Raw genomic sequence first — 23,647 nt, forward strand, 5'->3', positions numbered from 1 at the left:
CCTTACTCCTCTGCTCATCTGCTCTTTCTCCTGTACTATCAATCTCTCTCCCTCTTCCCCTTCTCTCTATTGGATTCTTCCCATTACAATAAACACATCTTGTGATAGCAGACATATTAAAAAAAAAAAAATCAGAACCTTTTCTTGGACCCTCCCCTCCCTCTGGTTTCTTCTCTTTCTTTACACTTCTTCTAAAAGATATATGTTTAAAGAACTTTCTGTTAATCACCTCCTTCCTCATCTCCCATTCACCCAGTCTAGCTCTCACAGTGGTAAATGAGGTTCTCTGTGTAATCAAACAAAATGACATTTTTCAGTCTTGTTTCACTTGCTGCCCCAGTAGACCACCTCTTTCTTTTTGAAGCATCTGTTTTTAATTCATGACATAACACCCTCCTGATTTTTCTCCTTCCTTTCCGTCCTTACACCTTTTACTTGGTCACCACCTCCTCCTCTCTCTCAGCTATGCAAGCTGATGTTACTCAGAGTTCAGACCTGTACTTCATGTCATGCACCTCCATCCTGTCTCCCAGGTGACCTCATTCACATCTGGGGCTTTGCAGGCATCTAAATGTTGACCACTCTCACATTTCTACCTCCAGTTAAAGTCCTTCAGTGCCAGAACTTGCCCCAACTGCACAGACATTTCCACATTGATAGTTTTCAGTCACCTCAGATTTAACACATCTGAATTTCAACTCTTGATCTTCTCTCACCTGCTTCAAAATCTGCTTCTGTCACAGTCATGACACCTCCACCTACAATAATTCGTGCTAGATTTCTGGGCTAATTCTTGCTATCTCCCTCTACCCACCTCCATATCCCATTTACCATCAAGTTCCATCAGTCCTACATCCAAAACTTATCTTAGACCAATCCACTTTTTCAATCTCATTGCTACCATGTTAGTCCAAGCCATGCCGGGTGACTGCAGTGGCCTCCTAATGGATTTCCTACTTTCCCCTTATTATTTTATGCTGCCTATTTCTTAGCAACTTTGGACATGTTATCAGGAGGGACCAGTCCCTGGAGAAGGATATCGTGCTTGGTAAAGTCGACGGTCAGCAAAAAAGAGGATGACATCCCACAAAACGGATTGACACAGTGGCTGCAACAATGGGCTTAAGCATAACAATGGTTGTGGGGATAGCACAGGACCAGGTAGTGTTTCGTTCTCTTGTATATAGGGTTGCTAAGAGTTAGAACTGACTGGACAGCACCTAACAACAACAGCACTTCTTAGCCAGTGCATTAATAAGCATGTGGTTAGGAGCTCTTGGGAATAAATTTGGCATCTTGGAATGTTCATTTCCTTTTTCCCATCCCTAGAAATCATATTAGTAACAAATTGCCAATACTGTGCACTCCAAAATCAGGGGCATCTCCTCCTAGCCTGGAATTGTGATACAAGAAATTTTACTCACGAAGTACTAATTTTGGAAAAATTGGATGGCAGTAATGATCAGAAGTACAATAAGAATATTCTGTGCCTAGGTGGGCTGTTAGGGTCATTCTAAGATCTAAATGGAAAAGTGGAATATTCACTTTTAGGAAGTTTTGGTTCTTTGGTGACTCCATCTTCCTACGGTTACTTAAGGTCTTTGTTTATAGTATCAGTATAATATAATGTACTATATGGTATAAAAGAAATATAATATAATGATATAATACTATATCATTAGAAGAACAGTCAATGGTTTTCTTATATTTGTAACATGCCAAATTCCACAGACCAAAAAACACACATTTCTTTTTAATAAGTGTGATATATGACTTTGATAAAAGTAGACCTTCCTTGGGAGGCTGCTATGTAGTGATGTTCACCTGCCCAAAGGGGTGAGTGGGAGTTCCTTTTCCTGGTTTTTGCAAAGACACTTTCAGATGCAAAGCCACTCGCCCTAGTGCTGTGTTCATTTATATGGGAGACCTTTTCTGATTTGTACAAAAGCACAGTGCTGGTTAGCAGCAGTCCTATTTTGGGGCTGAAATGTGATAATATTTGCTGTTAAATAAAAAACAGTCAAATTGCCATGGGAAATGAGGGCCTTACTACTGCAGCGCACCTTTAGCTAATGGCTCCACTGTGATGATATCACTGCTGTTGCCTCTCCCAGCTGAAGTCACGGCCACCACCCAGACGCTGTACTGACGATTCCGACTCAGGTTAGGAATTCTGTAGGAAAATGAGTCAGGGGAGGCTTCAAACTCGCTGATAACCTGTGAGAGAAGACATAAATATTCCCAAATTCAATGATGTAAATGGCACAAGACAGGTTTCCTAAAGAAATGGTTATTAACATGTTACTGCCCCCAAAACCTTATCTGGTATAACAAATAAAAGGTACCACCAATCCTCTTCAAAAAGACCAGAGTTGTAGAGTGAAAAGAAAAAATTAATAGTGACTTTAGATAAGCCATAGTTTACATTTTTCTGCGTAGCAGCTTTGGGAGCCATGAATGAATAATTTAATCAGTGAATCATGTAACCCTTTCAATTACTGGTGACAACACTTTGGTTTTCACTCAAGATGGAAATAGAACCATATTTACTTTCTCATGTGAAACAACCAAGGAAAACATCAAATATAATATGAAACAACAATTTGAAAGGTGTTGCACATTAGCAGTGATGCTTGAAAGACAGGAAACAAATGAGGTCAGTCCTGCAAATACAGCTTACACTTTTTAGAGCATTTCTAGGCCACAGCACAGAGAGGGAAACCCAGGAGGAGCCCAGCACTTCCTCTGGGATGGGGTCCATGTTCCATCTCAGATAGAAATGAGAAGACGGGGGACGAAGTTGAAGCTTGTAGGACAGAACACCAAAAAGGAAAAAGCTACACAGAGAAAGAACACCAGAGATGTTCTGCAGAGTCCCAAGTCCCACGTAGGTATTTAGTGGAGTGATGATCCGTACATACACAGGAGGAAATTACATGAGAGCAGGGAAAGAACTCCTGAAGGGATCAAAGGTAACAGTACCCGGCAGTCATATAGGCCTGGCAATAGCACCTGTTCCCACCAGCCAGTTTAGAAAATTTCAAGATTCATGGGACGTTGGGAATCATTAGCTCTAGATTGAGCACTGCTCTGATCCTGCCTAAAAATCTTAAAAGCAAGATTCAGAAGGCTCAAACTGTGACTGAGTAATTTAACTCTATCCCAGAGTAAAGTTAAGGCTATTTATAGGAATAAAAATATCCAGCATCAAACAAGATAAAATCCACAAGTCTGACATCCAATCCAAATTTTCCAGGCATGAACAACCCAATCGTCCATCAACTTATGAATCGATAAACAAAATGCGACAAAGTCATACCATGGAATATTATTTAGGAATAAGAAGCAAATGAGGTATTGATACATGTTACAACATGCATGAACCTTAAAAACATTACGCTAAGTCCAAGAAGGCAAGCCACAAAAAATACACATTTATAATTCCCTTTATATGAAATGTCCAAAATAGGCAAATCTATAGAAACAGAAGGTAAATTAGTGGTTTCCAGGGACTGGGAGTGGAGGAGAGAATGGGGAGTGAATGCTAAGGAATACGGAGTTTCTTCCTGGAGTGATTAAACTGTTCTAAAATTGCACAACTCTGTGAATATACTAAAAACCACTGAATTAAATACTTTAAAAGTGTGAATCTGTAATTATATATATGTGTTTGTGTGTATATATACATATATATATATATATATACACATATATGAAAACCCAGACATACAAAGAAACAGGAAAGCGTGACTCATAATAAAGAGATAAAATAAATGAAAACTGACACAGAACAGACTCAGATATTAGGTTTAACAGACAAGGACGTTATAACAGTTATCATAACTGTATCCGTTCAAAACATTAAGTAGAAACATAAAAGATATAAAAAGACACAAATCACATTTCCAGAGATGAAAAAGACAATGTGGGAGATGAAAAATAAATAGGATGGGATTAAAAGCAGACTGGATGTTGCAGGAAAAAAAATATTAGTGACCATGAACACATAGTACTAGAAACTATCCGAAATGAAACAGAGAAAGAAGAGAATTAAACAAAACAAAACAGGGCATTAGAGAGCTGCGAAACTGCAACAAACAGCTTAATATATGTGTAACTGGAGTCATTCAAGGAGGGGTTGGAAAGAGGACAGAAAAAATGTTTGATGAAATAATGGGTGAAAATTTTTCAAAAGCGATGGAAACTATAAACCCATAAAGCCAAGAATCTCTATGGACCCTTTAGAAGCCCCTTCCCCACCACCCCACAGAGAAAACATGAAGAACACGACACCACGTCACACTATAGGTATATTGCTCAAAAACAGTGATAGAGAGAAAACCTTAAAAGTAGCCAAAGAAAGCACATGTTACATACAGACAAACAAAGATAAGACTGGCAGAAGATTCTTTGTCAGAACCACCAGCAAGAATACAGGACAGCAACATCTTTAAAGTACAGATGTGTATATATATGTGTGTGTGTGTATGTATATATATACATACATATATACATATACACTGGCTTTGCTTTTACTTTTTTTTTTTTTTATAATAACTTTTATTAAGCTTCAAGTGAACGTTTACAAATCCAATCAGTCTGTCACATATAAGTTTACATACATCTCACTCCCTACTCCCACTTACTCTCCCCGTCTTGAGTCAGCCCTTTCAGTCTCTCCTTTCTTGACAATTTTGCCGGCTTCCCTCTCTCTCTATCCTCCCATCCCCCCTCCAGACAAGAGTTGCCAACACAATCTCAAGTGTACACCTGATATAATTAGCTCACTCTTCATCAGCGTCTCTCTCCCACCCGCTGACCAGTCCCTTTCATGTCTGATGAGTTGTCTTCAGGGATGGTTCCTGTCCTGTGTCAACAGAAGGTCTGGAGAGCATGACCGCCGGGATTCCTCCAGTCTCAGTCAGACCATTAAGTTTGGTCTTCTTATGAGAATTTGGGGTCTGCATCCCACTGCTCTCCTGCTCCCTCAGGGGTCCTCTGCTGAGCTCCCTGTCAGGGCAGTCATCGATTGTGGCCGGGCACCAACTAGTTCTTCTGGTCTCAGGATGATGTAGGTCTCTGGTTCATGTGGCCCTTTCTGTCTCTTGGGCTCTTAGTTGTCATGTGGGCTTGGTGTTCTTCATTTTCCTTTGCTCCAGGTGGGTTGAGACCAATTGCTGCATCTTAGATGGCTGCTTGTTAGCATTTAAGACCCCAGACGCCACATTTCAAAGTGGGATGCAGAATGATTTCATAATAGAATTATTTTGCCAATTGACTTAGAAGTCCCCGCAAACCATGTTCCCCAGACCCCCGCGCTTGCTCCGCTGAGCTTTGAAGCATTCATTTTATCCCGGAAACTTCTTTGCTTTTGGTCCAGTCCAATTGAGCTGACCTTCCATGTATTGAGTGTTGTCTTTCCCTTCACCTAAAGCAGTTCTTATCTACTGATTAATCAATAAAAAAACCCTCTCCCACCCTCCCTCCCTCCCCCCCTCGTAACCACAAAAGTATGTGTTCATCTCAGGTTTACTATTTCTCAAGATCTTATAATAGTGGTCTTATACAATATTTGTCCTTTTGCCTCTGACTCATTTCGCTCAGCATAATGCCTTCCAGGTTCCTCCATGTTATGAAATGTTTCAGAGATTCGTCACTGTTCTTTATCGATGCGTAGTATTCCATTGTGTGAATATACCACAATTTATTTACCCATTCATCCGTTGATGGACACCTTGGTTGCTTCCAGCTTTTTGCTATTGTAAACAGAGCTGCAATAAACATGGGTGTGCATATATCTGTTTGTATGAAGGCTCTTGTATCTCTAGGGTATATTCCGAGGAGTGGGATTTCTGGGTTGTATGGTAGTTCTATTTCTAACTGTTTAAGATAACGCCAGATAGATTTCCAAAGTGGTTGTACCATTTTACATTCCCACCAGCAGTGCATGAGAGTTCCAATCTCTCCGCAGCCTCTCCAACATTTATTATTTTGTGTTTTTTGGATTAATGCCAGCCTTGCTGGTGTGAGATGGAATCTCATCGTAGTTTTAATTTGCATTTCTCTAATGGCTAATGATCGAGAGCATTTTCTCATGTATCTGTTGGCTGCCTGAATATCTTCTTTAGAGAAATGTGTGTTCATATCCTTTGCCCACTTCTTGATTGGGTTGTTTGTCTTTTTGTGGTTGAGTTTTGACAGAATCATGTAGATTTTAGAGATCAGGCGCTGGTCGGAGATGTCATAGCTGAAAGTTCTTTCCCAATCTGTAGGTGGTCTTTTTACTCTTTTGGTGAAGTCTTTAGATGAGCATAGGTGTTTGATTTTTAGGAGCTCCCAGTTATCGGGTTTCTCTTCATCATTTTTGGTAATGTTTTGTATTCTGTTTATACCTTGTATTAGGGCTCCTAGGGTTGTCCCAATTTTTTCTTCCATGATCTTTATCGTTTTAGTCTTTATGTTTAGGTCTTTGATCCACTTGGAGTTAGTTTTTGTGCATGGTGTGAGGTATGGGTCCTGTTTCATTTTTTTGCAAATGGATATCCAGTTATGCCAGCACCATTTGTTAAAAAGGCTGTCTTTTCCCCAGTTAATTGACACTGGTCCTTTGTCAAATATCAGCTGCTCATACGTGGATGGATCTATGTCTGGGTTCTCAATTCTGTTCCATTGGTCTATGTGTCTGTTGTTGTACCAATACCAGGCTGTTTTGACTACTGTGGCTGTATAATAGGTTCTGAAGTCAGGTAAGGTGAGGCCTCCCACTTTCTTCTTCTTTTTCAGTAGTGCTTTGCTTATCTGGGGCTTCTTTCCCTTCCATATGAAATTGGTGATTTGTTTCTCTATCCCCTTAAAATATGACATTGGAATTTGGATCGGAAGTGCGTTAAATGTATAGATGGCTTTTGGTAGAATAGACATTTTTACTATGTTAAGTCTTCCTATCCATGAGCAAGGTATGTTTTTCCACTTAAGTATGTCCTTTTGAATTTCTTGTAGTAGAGCTTTGTAGTTTTCTTTGTATAGGTCTTTTACATCCTTGGTAAGATTTATTCCTAAGTATCTTATCTTCTTGGGGGCTACTGTGAATGGTATTGATTTGGTTATTTCCTCTTCGGTGTTCTTTTTGTTGATGTAGAGGAATCCAAGTGATTTTTGTATGTTTATTTTATAACCTGAGACTCTGACAAACTCTTCTATTAGTTTCAGTAGTTTTCTGGAGGATTCCTTAGGGTTTTCTGTGTATATAATCATGTCATCTGCAAATAGTGATAACTTTACTTCTTCCTTGCCAATCCGGATACCTTTTATTTCTTTGTCTAGCCTGATTGCCCTGGCTAAGACTTCCAACACGATGTTGAATAAGAGCGGTGATAAAGGGCATCCTTGTCTGGTTCCCGTTCTCAAGGGAAATGCTTTCAGGTTCTCTCCATTTAGAGTGATATTGGCTGTTGGCTTTGCATAGATGCCCTTTATTATGTTGAGGAATTTTCCTTCAATTCCTATTTTGGTAAGAGTTTTTATCATAAATGGGTGTTGGACTTTGTCAAATGCCTTTTCTGCATCAATTGATAAGATCATGTGGTTTTTGTCTTTTGTTTTATTTATGTGATGGATTACATTAATGGTTTTTCTGATATTAAACCAGCCTTGCATACCTGGTATAAATCCCACTTGATCAGGGTGAATTATTTTTTTGATGTGTTGTTGGATTCTATTGGCTAGAATTTTGTTGAGGATTTTTGCATCAATGTTCATGAGGGATATAGGTCTATAATTTTCTTTTTTTGTAATGTCTTTACCTGGTTTTGGTATCAGGGAGATGGTGGCTTCATAGAATGAGTTGGGTAGTATTCCGTCATTTTCTATGCTTTGGAATACCTTTAGTAGTAGTGGTGTTAACTCTTCTCTGAAAATTTGGTAGAACTCTGCAGTGAAGCCGTCCGGGCCAGGACTTTTTTTTGTTGGGAGTTTTTTGATTACCGTTTCAATCTCTTTTTTTGTTATGGGTCTATTTAGTTGTTCTGCTTCTGAATGTGTTAGTTTAGGTAGGTAGTGTTTTTCAAGGAATTCATCCATTTCTTCTAGGTTTTCAAATTTGTTAGAGTACAATTTTTCATAATAATCTGAAATGATTCTTTTAATTTCATTTGGTTCTGTTGTGATGTGGTCCTTCTCATTTCTTATTCGGGTTATTTGTTTCCTTTCCTGTATTTCTTTAGTCAGTCTAGCCAATGGTTTATCAATTTTGTTAATTTTTTCAAAGAACCAGCTTTTGGCTTTGTTAATTCTTTCAATTGTTTTTCTGTTCTCTAATTCATTTAGTTCAGCTCTAATTTTTATTATTTGTTTTCTTCTGGTGCCTGATGGATTCTTTTGTTGCTCACTTTCTATTTGTTCAAGTTGTAGGGACAGTTCTCTGATTTTGGCTCTTTCTTCTTTTTGTATGTGTGCATTTATTGATATAAATTGACCTCTGAGCACTGCTTTTGCTGTGTCCCAGAGGTTTTGATAGGAAGTATTTTCATTCTCGTTGCTTTCTATGAATTTCCTTATTCCCTCCTTGATGTCTTCTATAACCCAGTCTTTTTTCAGGAGGGTATTGTTCATTTTCCAAGTATTTGATTTCTTTTCCCTCGTTCTTCTGTTATTGATCTCTAGTTTTATTGCCTTGTGGTCTGAGAAGATGCTTTGTAATATTTCGATGTTTTGGACTCTGCAAAGGTTTGTTTTATGACCTAATATGTGGTCTATTCTAGAGAATGTTCCATGTGCGCTAGAAAAAAAAGTATATTTTGCAGCAGTTGGGTGGAGAGTTCTGTATAAGTCAATGAGGTCAAGTTGGTTGATTGTTGTAATTAGATCTTCCGTGTCTCTGTTGAGCTTCTTACTGGATGTCCTGTCCTTCTCCGAAAGGGGTGTGTTGAAGTCTCCTACTATAATTGTGGAGGTATCTATCTCGCTTTTCAGTTCTGTTAAAATTTGATTTATATATCTTGCAGCCCTGTCATTGGGTGCGTAAATATTTAATATGGTTATGTCTTCCTGATCAATTGTCCCTTTTATCATTATATAGTGTCCTTCTTTATCCTTTGTGGTGGATTTAAGTCTAAAGTCTATTTTGTCAGAAATTAATATTGCTACTCCTCTTCTTTTTTGCTTATTGTTTGCTTGATATACTTTTTTCCATCCTTTGAGTTTTAGTTTGTTTGTGTCTCTAAGTCTAAGGTGTGTCTCTTGTAGGCAGCATATAGATGGATCGTGTTTCTTTATCCAGTCTGTGACTCTCTGTCTCTTTATTGGTGCATTTAGTCCATTTACATTCAGGGTAATTATAGATAAATAAGTTTTTAGTGCTGTCATTTTGATGCCTTTTTATGTGTGTTGTTGACAATTTCATTTTTCCACATACTTTTTTGTGCTGAGGCGTTTTTCTTAGTAAATTGTGAGATCCTCACTTTCATAGTGTTTGACTTTATGTTAGTTGAGTCGTTACGTTTTTCTTGGTTTTTGTCTTGAGTTATAGAGTTGTTATACCTTTTTGTGGTTACCTCATTATATACCCCTATTTTTCTAAGTAAAAACCTAACTTGTATTGTTCTATATCGCCTTGTATCACTCTCCATACGGCAGTTCAATGCCTCCTGTATTTAGTCCCTCTTTTTGATTATTGTGATCTTTTACCTATTGACTTCCATGATTCCCTGTTATGTGTATTTTTTTTTTTAATTAATCTTAATTTGTTTGTTTTTGTGATTTCCCTATTTGAGTTGATATCAGGACGTTCTGTTTTGTGACCTTGTGTTGTGCTGATATCTGATATTATTGGTTCTCTGACCAAACAATATCCTTTAGTATTTCTTGTAGCTTTGGTTTGGTTTTTGCAAATTCTCTAAACTTGTGTTTGTCTGTAAATATCTTAATTTCGCCTTCATATTTCAGAGAGAGTTTTGCTGGATATATGATCCTTGGTTGGCAGTTTTTCTCCTTCAGTGTTCTGTATATGTCGTCCCATTCCCTTCTTGCCTGCATGGTTTCTGCTGAGTAGTCAGAACATATTCTTATTGATTCTCCCTTGAAGGAAACCTTTCTTTTCTCCCTGGCTGCTTTTAAAATTTTCTGTTTATCTTTGGTTTTGGTGAGTTTGATGATAATATGTCTTGGTGTTTTTCTTTTTGGATCAATCTTAAATGGGGTTCGATGAGCATCTTGGATAGATATCCTTTCGTCTTTCATGATGTCAGGGAAGTTTTCTGTCAGAAGTTCTTCAACTATTTTCTCTGTGTTTTCTGTCCCCCCTCCCTGTTCTGGGACTCCAATCACCCGCAGGTTATCCTTCTTGATAGAGTCCCACGTAATTCTTAGGGTTTCTTCATTTTTTTTAATTCTTTTATCTGATTTTTTTTCAGCTATGTTGGTGTTGATTCCCTGGTCCTCCAGATGTCCCAGTCTGCATTCTAATTGCTCGAGTCTGCTCCTCTGACTTCCTAGTGTGTTGTCTAATTCTGTTATTTTATTGTTAATCTTTTGGATTTCTACATGTTGTCTCTCTATGGATTCTTGCAACTTATTAATTTTTCCAGTATGTTCTTGAATAATCTTTTTGAGTTCTTCAACAGTTTTATCAGTGTGTTCCTTGGCTTTTTCTGCAGATATCCTAATTTCATTTGTGATATCATTAAGCATTCTGTAAATTAGTTTTTTATATTCTGTATCTGATAATTCCAAAATTGTATCTTCATTTGGGAAAGATTTTGATTCTTTTGTTTGGGGAGTTGGAGAAGCTGTCACGGTCTGCTTCTTTAAGTGGTTTGATATGGATTGTTGTCTCCGAGCCATCACTGGGAAACTAGTTTTTCCAGAAAATCCGCTAAAAAAAAACTGCAGTCAGATCCCTATCAGAGTTCTCCCTCTGGCTCAGGCTATTCAGATGTTAATGAAGCCGCCTGGGGAGGGTGGGGGAGGGAACAGAGAGATAGGAGAGTAGCACCTCAGAATATAGCCAGAGTTGCTTGTCTTGCTTGGAATGACTATTATATCTGAGATTCCCGCGGGCGCGTCGCCTATGTGTGCTGTCTGTGTGGAGATTGCCCCCGGGGGGTCTGGCCCGCTGGAGTCACGGTCAGATCCTCCACTTCCAGCCCCACGTCCAGCGTCAAGGCTCCCCTACTGGGACGGTGCACTCTCGACTCCAAAATCAGTCGCTGCCTCCCGGGGACTTCTCGTCCCTCCAGCCGCGTGGCCGTGCCGCCCCCGTGAACCAGGTGGGCCCCCTCCCGGGGTTAGTTCAGATGGGTGGAGTAGCTCCCCGTGCTTGTGCCGCGACCGAGTGTCCCGGCTGGAACGCTGTTCTCCCCGCTCCAATACCAGTCGCTGCCTCCCGGGGACTTCTCCTACCGGCTGCGTCCCACGCCGCCCGCGCGACCCGGATGGTCACCTTCCCGGGGTTAGTTCAGGGGGTGGAGCAACTCTCCGTGTTTATGGCGTACCTGCGTGCAGTCCAAATCCCTGTGGGACGGTTCCCCGGCTCGGATGCTGCTCTTTCTGCTCCAAGATCAGTCACTGCCTCCCGGGGACTTCTCCTAACGGCTGCGTCCCACGCCGCCCGTGGAACCGGCTAGTCCCCCTCCCGGGGTTAGTTCAGGGGGGTGGAGCAGGTCTCTGTGCTTGTGCCGTACCTGACTGGTACGCTGGCTCCAGGCTCTGGAAACAATCGCTGCTTCCCCGTATTAGTTCGTTCTCCGTCTCTAAATCTGTGTTTGTTGTTCAGGGTTCGTAGATTGTTATGTATGTGATCAATTCACTTGTTTTTCCGTGTCTTTGTTGTAAGAGGGATCCGAGGTAGCGTCTGCCTAGTCCGCCATCTTGGCTCCGCCTCTCCCTGGCTTTGCTTTTGACATATATATATCATGTATATATATCAACCTGTTGTTGTTAGGTGCCGTTGACTTGGTTCTGACTCATAGGGACCCTATGTACCACAGAATGAAAAACTGCCTGGTCCTGTGACATCCTTACAATTGTTATTATGCTTGAGCCCACTGTTGCAGCCACTGTGTCAATCCATCTCATTCAGGGTCTTCCTCTTTTTCACTGACCCTCTACTTTACCAAGCACTACGTCTTTCTCCAGGGACTGATCTCTCCTGACAACATGCCCAAAGTACGTAAGATGCAGTTTCACCATCCTTGCTTCTAAGGAGCATTCTGGTTGCGCTTCGTCCAAGACAGATTTGTTCGTTCTTCTGGCAGTCCATGGTATGTTCAATATTCTTCACCAAAACCACAATTCAAAGGCATCAGTTCTTCTTCAGTCTTCCTTATTCATCATCCAGCTTTCACATGCATATGACACAATTGAAAATACCATGACTTGGGTCAGGCACACCTTAGTCTTCAAGGTGACATCGTTGCTTTTCAATGCTTTAAAGAGGTCCTTTGCAGAAGATTTACCCAATGCAATGAGCCTTTTGATTTTTTGACTGCTGCTTCCATGGATGTTGATAGTGGATCCACGTAAAATGAAATCCCTGACAATTTCAATCTTTTTTCCATTTATCATAATGTTGCTTATTGGTCTAGTTGTGAGGATTTTGTTTTCTTTATATTGAGGTGTAATCCATACTGAAGGCTGTGGTCTTTGATCTTCATCAGTAAGTGCTTCAAGTCCTCTTCACTTTCAGCAAGCACGGTGCGTCATCTGCGTAATGCAGGTTGTTAATGAGTCTTCCTCCAATCCTTATGCCCCATTCTTCTTCATAGAGTCCACTTTCTGGGATTATTTGCTCAGCATACAGATTAAATAGGTATGGTGAAAAGATACAACTCTGACACACACCTTTCCTGACTTTAAACCATTCAGTATCCCATTGTTCTGTCTGAACAATTGCCTCTTGATCTATGTACAGGTTCCTCATGAGCACAATTAAGCATTCCGGAATTCCCATTCTTCGCAATGTTATTCATAATTTGATATATCGGCCTAGAATTCTACAATCAGCAAAAAAAAATTTCAAAAATGAAAGTGAAATAAAGACTCTTTCTGATGCATGAAAAGCTGAAGGAATTAATCACCAGATGATCTGCACCACAAGAAATGCTAAAGTTTTTAGGCAAAAGGAAAATAATACTAGGAAGAAAAATGGATGTACACAAAGTAATGAAGAGCACCAGAAATGGTAATTACATAAGTAAATACATAAGATTTTTTCTTATTACTTAAATATCTTTAAAAGGTAATTGAGAGTTTTAAAATAGCTATGGCACGTGGGGTTAATAACGTGCATAAAAGTAAAATGTGTAGATAATTGCACAGGATTGGGAAGGAAAAATGGAAGTATGCTATCTTAAGTTTTTATACCATATACAAAGTATATATTACTTGAAAAGAGACTGTTAAGTTGTATGCTATTTACTTTAAAATAATCACCAAAATTACAATACAAGTACTTATAGCTAATAAACTAACAAAATAAATGAAATGGAATCATAAAAATTCAATTAATCCAAAGAAGGCAGATAAAAGTAAAAAGGGGATGAATACTGTGATAAAAAACAAATAGCAAGGTTATAGATTTAAGCTGAGCAATATCAATAATTCTATTAAATGAAAATAGTCAAAATATTCCAATTAAAAGGCAGAGATTGTCAAACTGGATACAAAATAATACCTAACTATATTTTATATGCTGCCAATGACAAACGTGTTTCAGATATAAAAACCAGAATAGTTTGAAAATAAAAAGATGGAAAACATACCCCATGCTAACATTAACCACAAGAAAGCCGCAGTGGCTATATTACTATCAGATAAAATAGATTTAATAGCAAATAATATTACCAATGATAAAGAAATTTATTTCATAATAATAAAGGGGTCGGTTCTTCCAGAGGCCACAACAACTCTAAACATTTATGCACCTAACATCAAAGCTTCAGAATATACTAAGCAAAAACTGATAGAACTTTAAAGAGACATAGACCAATATGGGTTACTTCTGCTCCTTAAAGAAGCCATATGAAGTAGGTAGGACTTATTAGATCCGTTTTACAGATGAGGAAACTAAGGTTCAGAGACAGTGACTCACTGAGGTGACAAGGACAGATAAGAGCAGAGAAAAATGTTCAAGCTCAGCACTTTTGGTTCCAAGTCCAGGCACATTTCTCACATTCGGTGCTACCAATCACGTGTGGCCAAATTCATGAAAGACTTACTTTTATCTTTGCTAGTTAAATAAACCTTATGTAAGTCAGTAAGCTGCATAAATTGGGATACCAGCTCTGGTATCTATACTTCGTAACTGTCATAAGACCCTATACTCCCTTGATAAATGGTAATGTTAGAGAGTTACCAATTGCCAGATTATTTAATTTATAAGTACACAGCGTCAGATGATTAAAGGGAGACTACATAGCCCTTTTGCCATACTTATTCAATCTGTTTGCTGAGCAAATAATTGGAGAAGCTGGACTGTATGAAGAAGAACTGGGCATCAGGATTGGAGGAAGACTCATTAACAATCTGCGTTATGCAGATGACACAACCTTGCTTGCTGAAAGTGAAGAGGACTTGAAGCACTTACTGATGAAGATCAAAGACCACAGCTTTCAGTATGGATTATACCCCAACATACAGAAAACAAAAGTCCTCACAACTGGACCAGTAAACCACATCATGATAAATGGAGAAAAGATTGAAGGTGTCAAGGATTTCATTTTACTTGGATCCACAATCAACACCCATGGAAGCAGCAGTCAAGAAATCAAAAGATGCGTTGCATTGGGCAAATGTGCTGCAAAGGACCTCTTTAAAGTGTTGAAAAGCAAAGATGTCACCTTGAAGACTAAGGTTCGCCTGACCCAAGTCATGGTATTTTCAATCACATCATATGCATGTGAAAGCTGGACAGTGAATAAGGAAGACTGAAGAACTGATGCCTTTGAATTGTAGTGCTAGCAAAGAATATTGAATATACCATGGACTACCAGAAGAACGAATAAATCTGTCTTGGAAGAAGTGCAACCAGAATGCTCCTTAGAAGCAAGGATGGCGAGACTGTGCCTTACAAACTTTGGACACGTCGTCAGGAGGGATCAGTCCCTGGAGAAGGACATAATGCTTGGTAAAGCAGAGGGTCAGTGAAAAAGAGGAAGACCCTCAATGCGATGGATTGACACAGTGGCTGCAACAATGGGCTTAAGCATAACTACAATTGTAAGAATGGCGCAGAACTTGGCAGTGTTTGGTTCTGTGGTACACAGGGTCGCTATGAGTCAGAACCAACTCGATGGTACCTAACAACAACACAACACATAGCTCTTATCCATAGTCCTCAGATGCATGTAATACACTTAATGTGCACTTGTGTGTGTACATGCATGTTCACCCAGCGCCCCCGCCACACACACACTACACTGGTCCTTTCTTCAGAGAATCATGGGAAAACTAATCCCTCCAGACATTCAGAAGGAATTTGGCTTGATTGCTGGCAAAATGAGAAGACAATCCCATGACATATGTTTTTGTATTCTGTTAACATTCCAAGTCTATGTTGTTCCCAAATTAATTTTGCAAAGCTTAATGATGTGCAAATTATAACAATTGCTCTTATTGAACATTAAGCATCCAACAAAGAATTAAAATATATTTATAAAATAAGGATCATCTGTGAAGAGTACGTAGCTTTTACTTAAATTTCAATGAATATCCTGTGTATGAGGAACAACTGATTCTCGATTACCTCCAAAATACACATTTTAATTTTTATCTGCAATGCAACCAAAAACCAAACCCAAACTCACTGCTGTCAAGTCGATTCCGACTCATAACAACCCTATAGGACAGAGTAGAGCTGCCCGATAGAGTTTCCAAGGAGCGCTTGACAGATTTGAACTGCCAACCTCTTGGTTAGCAGCCATAGCACTTAACCCCTACGCTGCAATGCAAAGCATGACTAAAATCAATAAAACCAATACAATTTCTTATGCAACAATATTTGTTTCACTGTTTATATAGAAAGTTAACCAAAAGCATAATTAAAAAGGATTCAGTTACAGAAACTTCCTCCAATTAGAAAGAAATTTCTCTACAGTTTCAGATGGAAAATAATAGAGCTAAGCTATTCAGTGGTTCTGACTCATTATTTGAGAAAGTTAGTTTCACCAATGTTGTCACCCTTTGATGCCACTACAGGTATCCCCGACTTACAATGGGGTTCTGTTCCAATGATGACTCCACCATAAGTTGGTTCTGATTTAAGTAAAATACCTTTTGTTTTTAGTTTTCGTTATTATTGCCTTTAATTATTAGTATCTCTATAAATCTGATCTTCATTTGTCTTTGGTGGTTGGCACGAGAATGACAAACTCAGCAAATTACATGCTGCAACATTGTATGTAGTACCTATTACTCATGATAAAATGTACGAAGAAAGCACGGTCGTAAGTGCAGTTCGTCGTAACTCACGTATGTCGTAAGCTGGGGACTACCTGTATATTCCCCTCATAGCTGCCATTATTAGGCACCGTTTTCCTGGTCTCAGTCAGTATAAGGGCAAGCAGAAAATTGCTAATTGAACAATTTAAACAATTGAAGAGTTGATTTATTTTCTTTGTAATATAGGTAACTGGGTATTAAATGTGACTTTTCCTGTGGTCTTGAAGTTTTGGTAATGACCTTAAAGGTGAAAATAGTCTCAAAGATGCTAGTATCTCTTTTCTTAATTAGAGATGTTAGACCACCTATGCAGGAATTGCTGGTTCTGATGTCTTGCCAATCGGCCTTCCTTGGAATCCATAAGAGGCAAAGTCAGGAATAAGGACTTTTTGTTGAGCGGTATCTGTGTGCATTTCCACCTAGACTACGGGCTCTAAGAGACCAGTCAGAGACCTTGGAGTCTAAAGGACAAAGACATTTGGTGGCTAAAGTCACACCTGAGAACGCTAAAAGCTAGCCATAGTGGCAGGGGCTGGCCATCACTTCCAGAGTTTGTTGGGGTCTGATGGTTAATTTTGTGGGCCAACTTGACTAGGCTCTGATTCACAGTGGCTTGGTCAGACACTGGTTGCTATTCCATAATGCAGTACAATGCAATCACCTTCCATGATGTGATCCGTCGAATCAATCAGTTGAAAGGGGAGTTTCCTTGGGGGTATTGTTTGCCTCCAGAACAGATGTAGATATTCTGGCAGAGCCCACTCACTCTTTCAACCCTATACCCTTCTTGCCTCGCCTATGGATCTTGGTACATAAGACTGCAGAAGTCTTTGGCCTGCTGCCTGACCTACAATTTCTGCACTTGCCAGCACCGGCCCCCGCCCCCCCTGCCCGACCAATCCCATTAGCCAGCAGAGGTCTCCAGCCTTCTGCCTAACCTACAGACTATGGATTTGGGTCTTGCCAGCCTTCACAATTGTGTGAGCTATTTTCTTGAAGTAAAGCTCTCTCTCTGGTTCTGTTCTCTAGAGAACCCTGACTAAAACACGGGGTAATGATGCTTACACATTGACCCTGTAGGAGAGAGCCAGGGTGGATGTCTAGAGCAGGATTCCTGTAGGCAGGAGGCCCTTCCAGTACAGGCATGTATTATATAACATTTATTTCAGACTGTATCACTTAGCTATGGATGGTGTATAATTCCACCGTTAATGACAATTTTGAGAGTAGGTGACAGGCAAGGAAAAAAAAAAAGACATGAATGGAAAAAAATTAATTGGAAGCTCATTCAGGGTCCAAAAAAAAAAAAAAAACTCGTTGCCATCGAGTCAATTCCAACTCACAGCAACCCTGTAGGACAGAGTATAACTGCCTCCCCCTGTAGAGTTTCTAAGGCTAGAATCTTTATGGAAGATGATTGCCACATCCATCTTCTTCGGAGTGGCTGGTGGGTTCAAACCACCGACTTTTGTGTTAGCAGCTGAGTGCTTAACCACTGCACCACCAGGGCTCCTTTCATTCAGGGTAAGGAGGCCAAAAACATTCGTTCTAAGAAAGAGGCATAGTGAATATGGCTTTCTTATGAAACACTTTCCTCAATATTTTAATATGAGATGCTATAGCGGTAACTATATTTACATTTCATGAATTTTCTTTTTATTGGATACCAGATTTTTTAATGCAACAATCTCATGGTGTGGAAACTGACTTGCTAATTTTTACATGCTTTTCATTATGTGGCCTTCCATCATAAATACTGGGAATGTTCAAGCGATTGATTTTATTTCCACATTTCTTCTGATACACTAGCTAGGTTGACACAGCAGAGATTTCGGTGTATTAAACAAGGATGAAGGGAATAGAAAGGAACAAAGCAGAGCTTCACTTTCAAGGGCAACAAGATAAGAACAAACAAAAATATATATATATATGTAGTATAAAGAAAGACAAACGCACAATACCATTTCTTAACTCCATTAGAGATTAATGAATCAAATATGATGAAAGGGGAGATTTAGGGGGAGAGGAAAACATGGTTTTCTCAAATATTTAATTTTCTTCTGGTAGATTTTCAACTGTTTAGTCTTGTCTGCTTCTGAGTTATGACAGATATTAGCCATTCTAGAAAATTTTATCTTGTCTAAAGTATGAATTAATTTTGAGCAGGTTACTACAATCGGGCTAAACATTAGTTTTAAGGGAAGACTTAGTCACTTCATGTCCTGTAGAAATATAGAAACAATCAACATTAAGCAAGTTCTGGGAAGAAGCACGACTTGGGTAGGCTTGGTTCTTAACGGGGACTCTGCCCTACAGCTCATTTCTGAATCTACTCTGCGCTTGGCATGACGGAGTAGGGGGCTGGGGTTGCTAATTACTCAGCACCAGTCATAAACTCCTGTTAGCCATCTTAGAGGAAACTAGGTTCTTTCGTATCTCGAAAGTATTTAAACATGTTGGTTTCTATCGGAATCCAGAGTTAACCTAATATTTATTATTGATTAATTGCTTCTCAGTTGGAATGGCTCTAAGCGGTGGCCAAGTTATTTATTTCTTGGTTCTTCAGAGGTTGCGGAATAAAAAGAGAGGGGTTCATTCAACTCTCTAGCTGACGGTATGCGACAAGGACAATCTATAGTGTTTTGGGGGGAAGACTGGTATTCTGAGGACACACATTTAAAATAAAAAATCTGTGAAGTTTATCTAATGAACTACTGCAAATGCTTTGCTTACAAATCAAATGTTCCTGTTTTTACCATGTTTCCACATAGCTGGGGTCCCATGCAAACTGTGTTGGATGTATGGAGACGGTGGCAGGGGGGTAGTCACGGTCAGGGTAAGTGTTATAGGAAGGACACTGGGCCAGCCAGGTAAACTTCCTGTACGTCATTCTCTCCTTTGGGCTGTGGTAAGGAAAGCTAGGCAGAAGCTCTTAGCGCCATGTCTAGTCATAGTAAAAGCTCTATATTTGCTGAGTTTGAATTCATACTAATTTACTGAGCTCAAATCCTATGTGTACATTAGAAGGGAGGTTCCTGGTATCTAGGAATGAAAAACGATCGTGACTTGAGCATGAAGGATTCATTAACAAATGAGTCACAGTAAGATTTTGACAAGGCCTACTAAAATCTAGAAATAAAATCATGTGAATTCCCTTTCTAAAAATTTCCTGTCATGGTTGAGGTCATGGATTAATATTTCAAGATGCTTAGAAAAATCAACTAAAAATGCATGAATTTGAGTTTTTACAGTACTTCTGACATGTTTGCCTCCTCCAAAAGTATACCAAGAGTGGGAAATACAGATAATGGTATAAACCTTGTGACTCACCCAAGCCACGCAGCTCACACTTCAAGGGTTCTGCTTTTCTTTGCTTTATTGCTTTAGGTCTAGTGGACAGAACCATAGATTTCTAAGAAACTTGACAGCATCCTCGTCAAAAGCGTGCAAGGATTTCTAGAAAGCTATTCTTCTTCTGGAAACCCTGGTGGCGTAGTGGTTAAGTGCTACGGCTGTTAACCAAGGGGCTGGCAGTTCGAATCCACCAGGTGCTCCTTGGAAACTCTATGGGCAGTTCTGCTCTGTCCTATAGGGTCACTACGAGTCGGAATCAACTCGATGGCAGTGGGTTTTTGGTTTTCGGATTCTTCTTCTAGTGCTTCAAGGTCGCCCTCTGAAGAGCCTAGGAACAGTGTCTTCCAGATATATCCTCATTTCAGAATTATTTTTGCCTTGTGATGTTAGTGTAATATTTTTCCTTTCATCTTAAAGATATGTTTTACTAGTGAGATGAAACTAACAACAATAAGCTATTTTAAAATGCTTTTTAGCAGTTTGTATAAAACTGGATGTTTATCCAATAATTGAGGTCACTGAGTGGCACAAATGGTTACACTTGGCTACTGGCCAAAAGGTTGGTGGATCAAACTCACCCAGCAGCACTGTGGAAGAAAGGTCTGGCAATCTACTTCCAAAAAAATTACAGCCAAAAAATGCCATGGAGTTCAGTTCTACTCTGTAACACATGAGGTCACCATCCATTGGCATGGACTGACTGGACAGCCACTTACCACAATAACAACATTCCGATAATTGGTGAATTCATTTCCAAATCCCTTCCATGATTTTTTTTTAACGGCTTAGTAGATGAATCTGTAGAACCTTCTCCAATACCCTCAATCAGGTGCCATGTCATATTTGTCCTTCGTTAATATGTCTTTTGTGGTCCTTAAGGTTTTCCACTTCGAGTTATGGTCTGGTACGTTCTCTCTCTGCTGTGGTTCAGGCTCTCAGAGGGTGGGGCCTAAGCCTCCCTCCTCCATGTTCTTGCTTCCCATGGACCTTGTTCAGAGTGTTGCAAAGGGTTGGCACCCACTAAACTGGGGTGGGCTAAAGACACACTTGCTGCATTGAGATGAGTTTAATAATGAGAAAAACTGTGGAGTCATAGGCTGCTCAGATCAAATTATTCAGGGTGTCAGGTTGATGTGAAAAGAATTCCACTTTACAGAATTTCAATTAAATTTTTAATGACAAACTAATTCTATCAAAGAAATATTGAAATGCTGCTTTACAAAGCTCTGCTATCTAATTAGGAAACCCTGGTGGCGAAGTGGTTAAGTGCTACGGTTGCTAACCAAAAGGTCAGCAGTTCAAATCCGCCAGGCGCTCCTTGGAAACTCTATGGGGCAGTTCTAATCTGTCCTGTAGGGTCGCTGTGAGTCGGAATCGACTCAACGGCAGTGGGGTTTGGCTATCTAATTATTAAAATGCAGATAGAATGTTTCCGTTGTGATGAAAAAATCCCTCCCACAAAGCAGAATAAACAAAATGGATAGCTCTTTTAATTATAGGGTAAGGGCAATTTCAAAACACTTCAAATCTTTCTGCTTAGTGGCCTGGATTCCATTAATAATCAGCAGTCAGCAGGACTGGCTTAAGATTTTTCTTTTTTTTTTTAATTCAAACGTATAACACATTTAAATCTGATTTCCATTTTATTTCACTCACTTTTTTTATCTTTAAAATAAGATAATGTTATGACACAAAGCCCTTCCTAAAGGGATGGGCTGGAGGGGGCAGCACTTGCCAAAAGGGGTGCATATTAAAGCTACTTGTTTTACTCCAATTTCCGTGGTTTCTTCTTCACTTTACTGAGATCACCATAAACCACTTGGCATTTAGTTGACTCTGAATCATGGCAACCCCATGTATGTAGAGTAGAACTGTGCTCCATAGTTTCAAATGGTTGATTTTTTGGAAGTAGATCACCAGGCCTTTTCTCCGAGGTACCTCTGGGTGGACTGGAACTGCCAACCTTTCAGTTAACAATGAGCAGTTAATCATTGCCACCACCCAAGGAGGTCACCATAGCTGTTATTATTTATAAGGCTGTTGGCTACTTTTAACAAGCCTTCCAAATTAAAAAAAAAAAAAAAAAAATTCTATTTTGCCTTCCAAATAAAAAAGTTATTATTATAATGTGTTGCAAGCGAATTAAAGTTGAAAAGGCATGAAAGAAGCTATTTGCTCCACACAATCTCTATTTACTACAATTTTTTTTTTTTTTAGCCTCATCTTTTCTCCTTTGTCATACCACCTCGCATACATATTATCTATGTGTCAAAAGTGCATTATTAATTTAACTTGATTGCTGTAACCTAGTCAACAAATTCTACACAAAAAGTTAGGTTAGCACCATATAAGCTTCATAAGAAAGAAATTAGTGAGCTGACCGTCATGGATTGAATTGTGTCCCCCCAAAATATCTGTCAACTTGGCTAGGTCATGCTTTCCACTATTGTATGATTGTCTGCCATTTTGTCATCTGATGTAATTTCCCCATGTGTTGTAAATCTTACTACTATGATGTAATGAGACGGATTAGTGGCAGTTATATTGATGAGATCTACAAGATTAAATCTACTTAAGCTGATCTCTTTTGGGATATAAAAGAGATAAAAAGAAGGGAAAGCAAGCAGAGAGGGGGGGACTCCATACCACTAAGAAAGCAGTGCCAAGAGCAGAGCACCACCTCTGGACCTGAGGTTTCTGTGCTGAGATGCTCCCAGGCCAAGGGAAGACTGATGCATCACAGGGACCTTCCTCTAGAGCCGTTAGAGAGAGAAAGCCTTCAGCTAGACCCAGCACCCTGAATTCGGACTTCTAGTCTACTGGACTGTGAGAGAATAAACTTGTCTTCGTTAAAGCCATCTACTTGTGATATTTCTGTTATAACAGCACTAGATGACCAAGACAATAACTATTCTTAAAAATAATATATGCACAACATTCAGTAATGTACCCTAGGTGGTACAAAGTGTTTGTGCATGACTACTCACTTAGAGGTTGGTGGTTTAAACCTACCAAGTGGTACCACAAAAGAAAGGCCTAGAGATCTGTTTCCATAAAGATTACAGCCAAGAAAGCCCTGTGGAGCAGTATACTCTGTAACAAATGGGGTCACCATTAGTTGGAATTGACTCAACAGCAATGGATTTTTTTTTAATTCAGTATTGGAAAAACAAAACAAAAACAAAAACTATTCCTGTTTGTCTTAATTGAAAAATAAATTGATTTGAAGCCAATTTATTTGCTTACATTGTACTGCATGTCTATGTCAGGCTGAGTTAAAAAGACAAGATGTTTTCAAAGCCAGAATCTTCCAAAGGCTTCAAAAGCTCATTGACCAAAACGGCCTTTTGGTCTGTGGATACTCAGAAAGCACTAGGCAGCAATGGAAAACCACATTTGGAATCATCCATGCCAGGCATCTGAATGCTATCGCAAATTCCTTACTGACAATTTAACTGCAAAACTAGGCAGGTGATCTTATGATACTGGGCTTCAAAGAGTTTTGCAGGGCTTGTTTCTGAACAGACATCAATTTGCATGTAAGCATTCTATTTTCCTTTGTCCCATAAGTCACAAGATTTGGGCTCAAGAATTGTAAAGACCAAGCTTTCTCCTAACCTTACAGTATGGGTCGCCTGCATTTTGAGGAATTACAGCAACTGAAAAGGTTCACTTGATGCCCAACGAAACTTGCTCCTGAATGTCAAGCAGCTAAAGCAAAAGGAAGAATTGATGAAGTAATAGAACTGAACAGAAGATTTCAAAGGACAGCTTGAGAAGACAAACTGAAGTATTATAATGACATGTACAAAGAGCTGGAGATGGGAAACCAAAAGGGAAGAACACGCTTGGTGTTTCT

The 23,647-nt window shown here is 39.4% G+C and overlaps 1 protein-coding gene across 1 annotated transcript in view; it reads right to left on the minus strand.

The window, feature by feature from the left end:
- Positions 1-23,647, minus strand: part of DSCAM (DS cell adhesion molecule) — a 1,038,663-nt gene that overhangs the window by 99,776 nt on the left and 915,240 nt on the right. Inside the window, exon 21 of the mRNA XM_049874902.1 lies at positions 2,064-2,217. Within this exon, the coding sequence (XP_049730859.1) occupies positions 2,064-2,217 (154 nt within the window). The remainder of the gene's footprint in view (positions 1-2,063; positions 2,218-23,647) is intronic.

Source organism: Elephas maximus, chromosome 2, assembly GCF_024166365.1.
Source record: "Elephas maximus indicus isolate mEleMax1 chromosome 2, mEleMax1 primary haplotype, whole genome shotgun sequence".
NCBI classification, from domain to species: Eukaryota; Metazoa; Chordata; class Mammalia; order Proboscidea; family Elephantidae; genus Elephas; species Elephas maximus.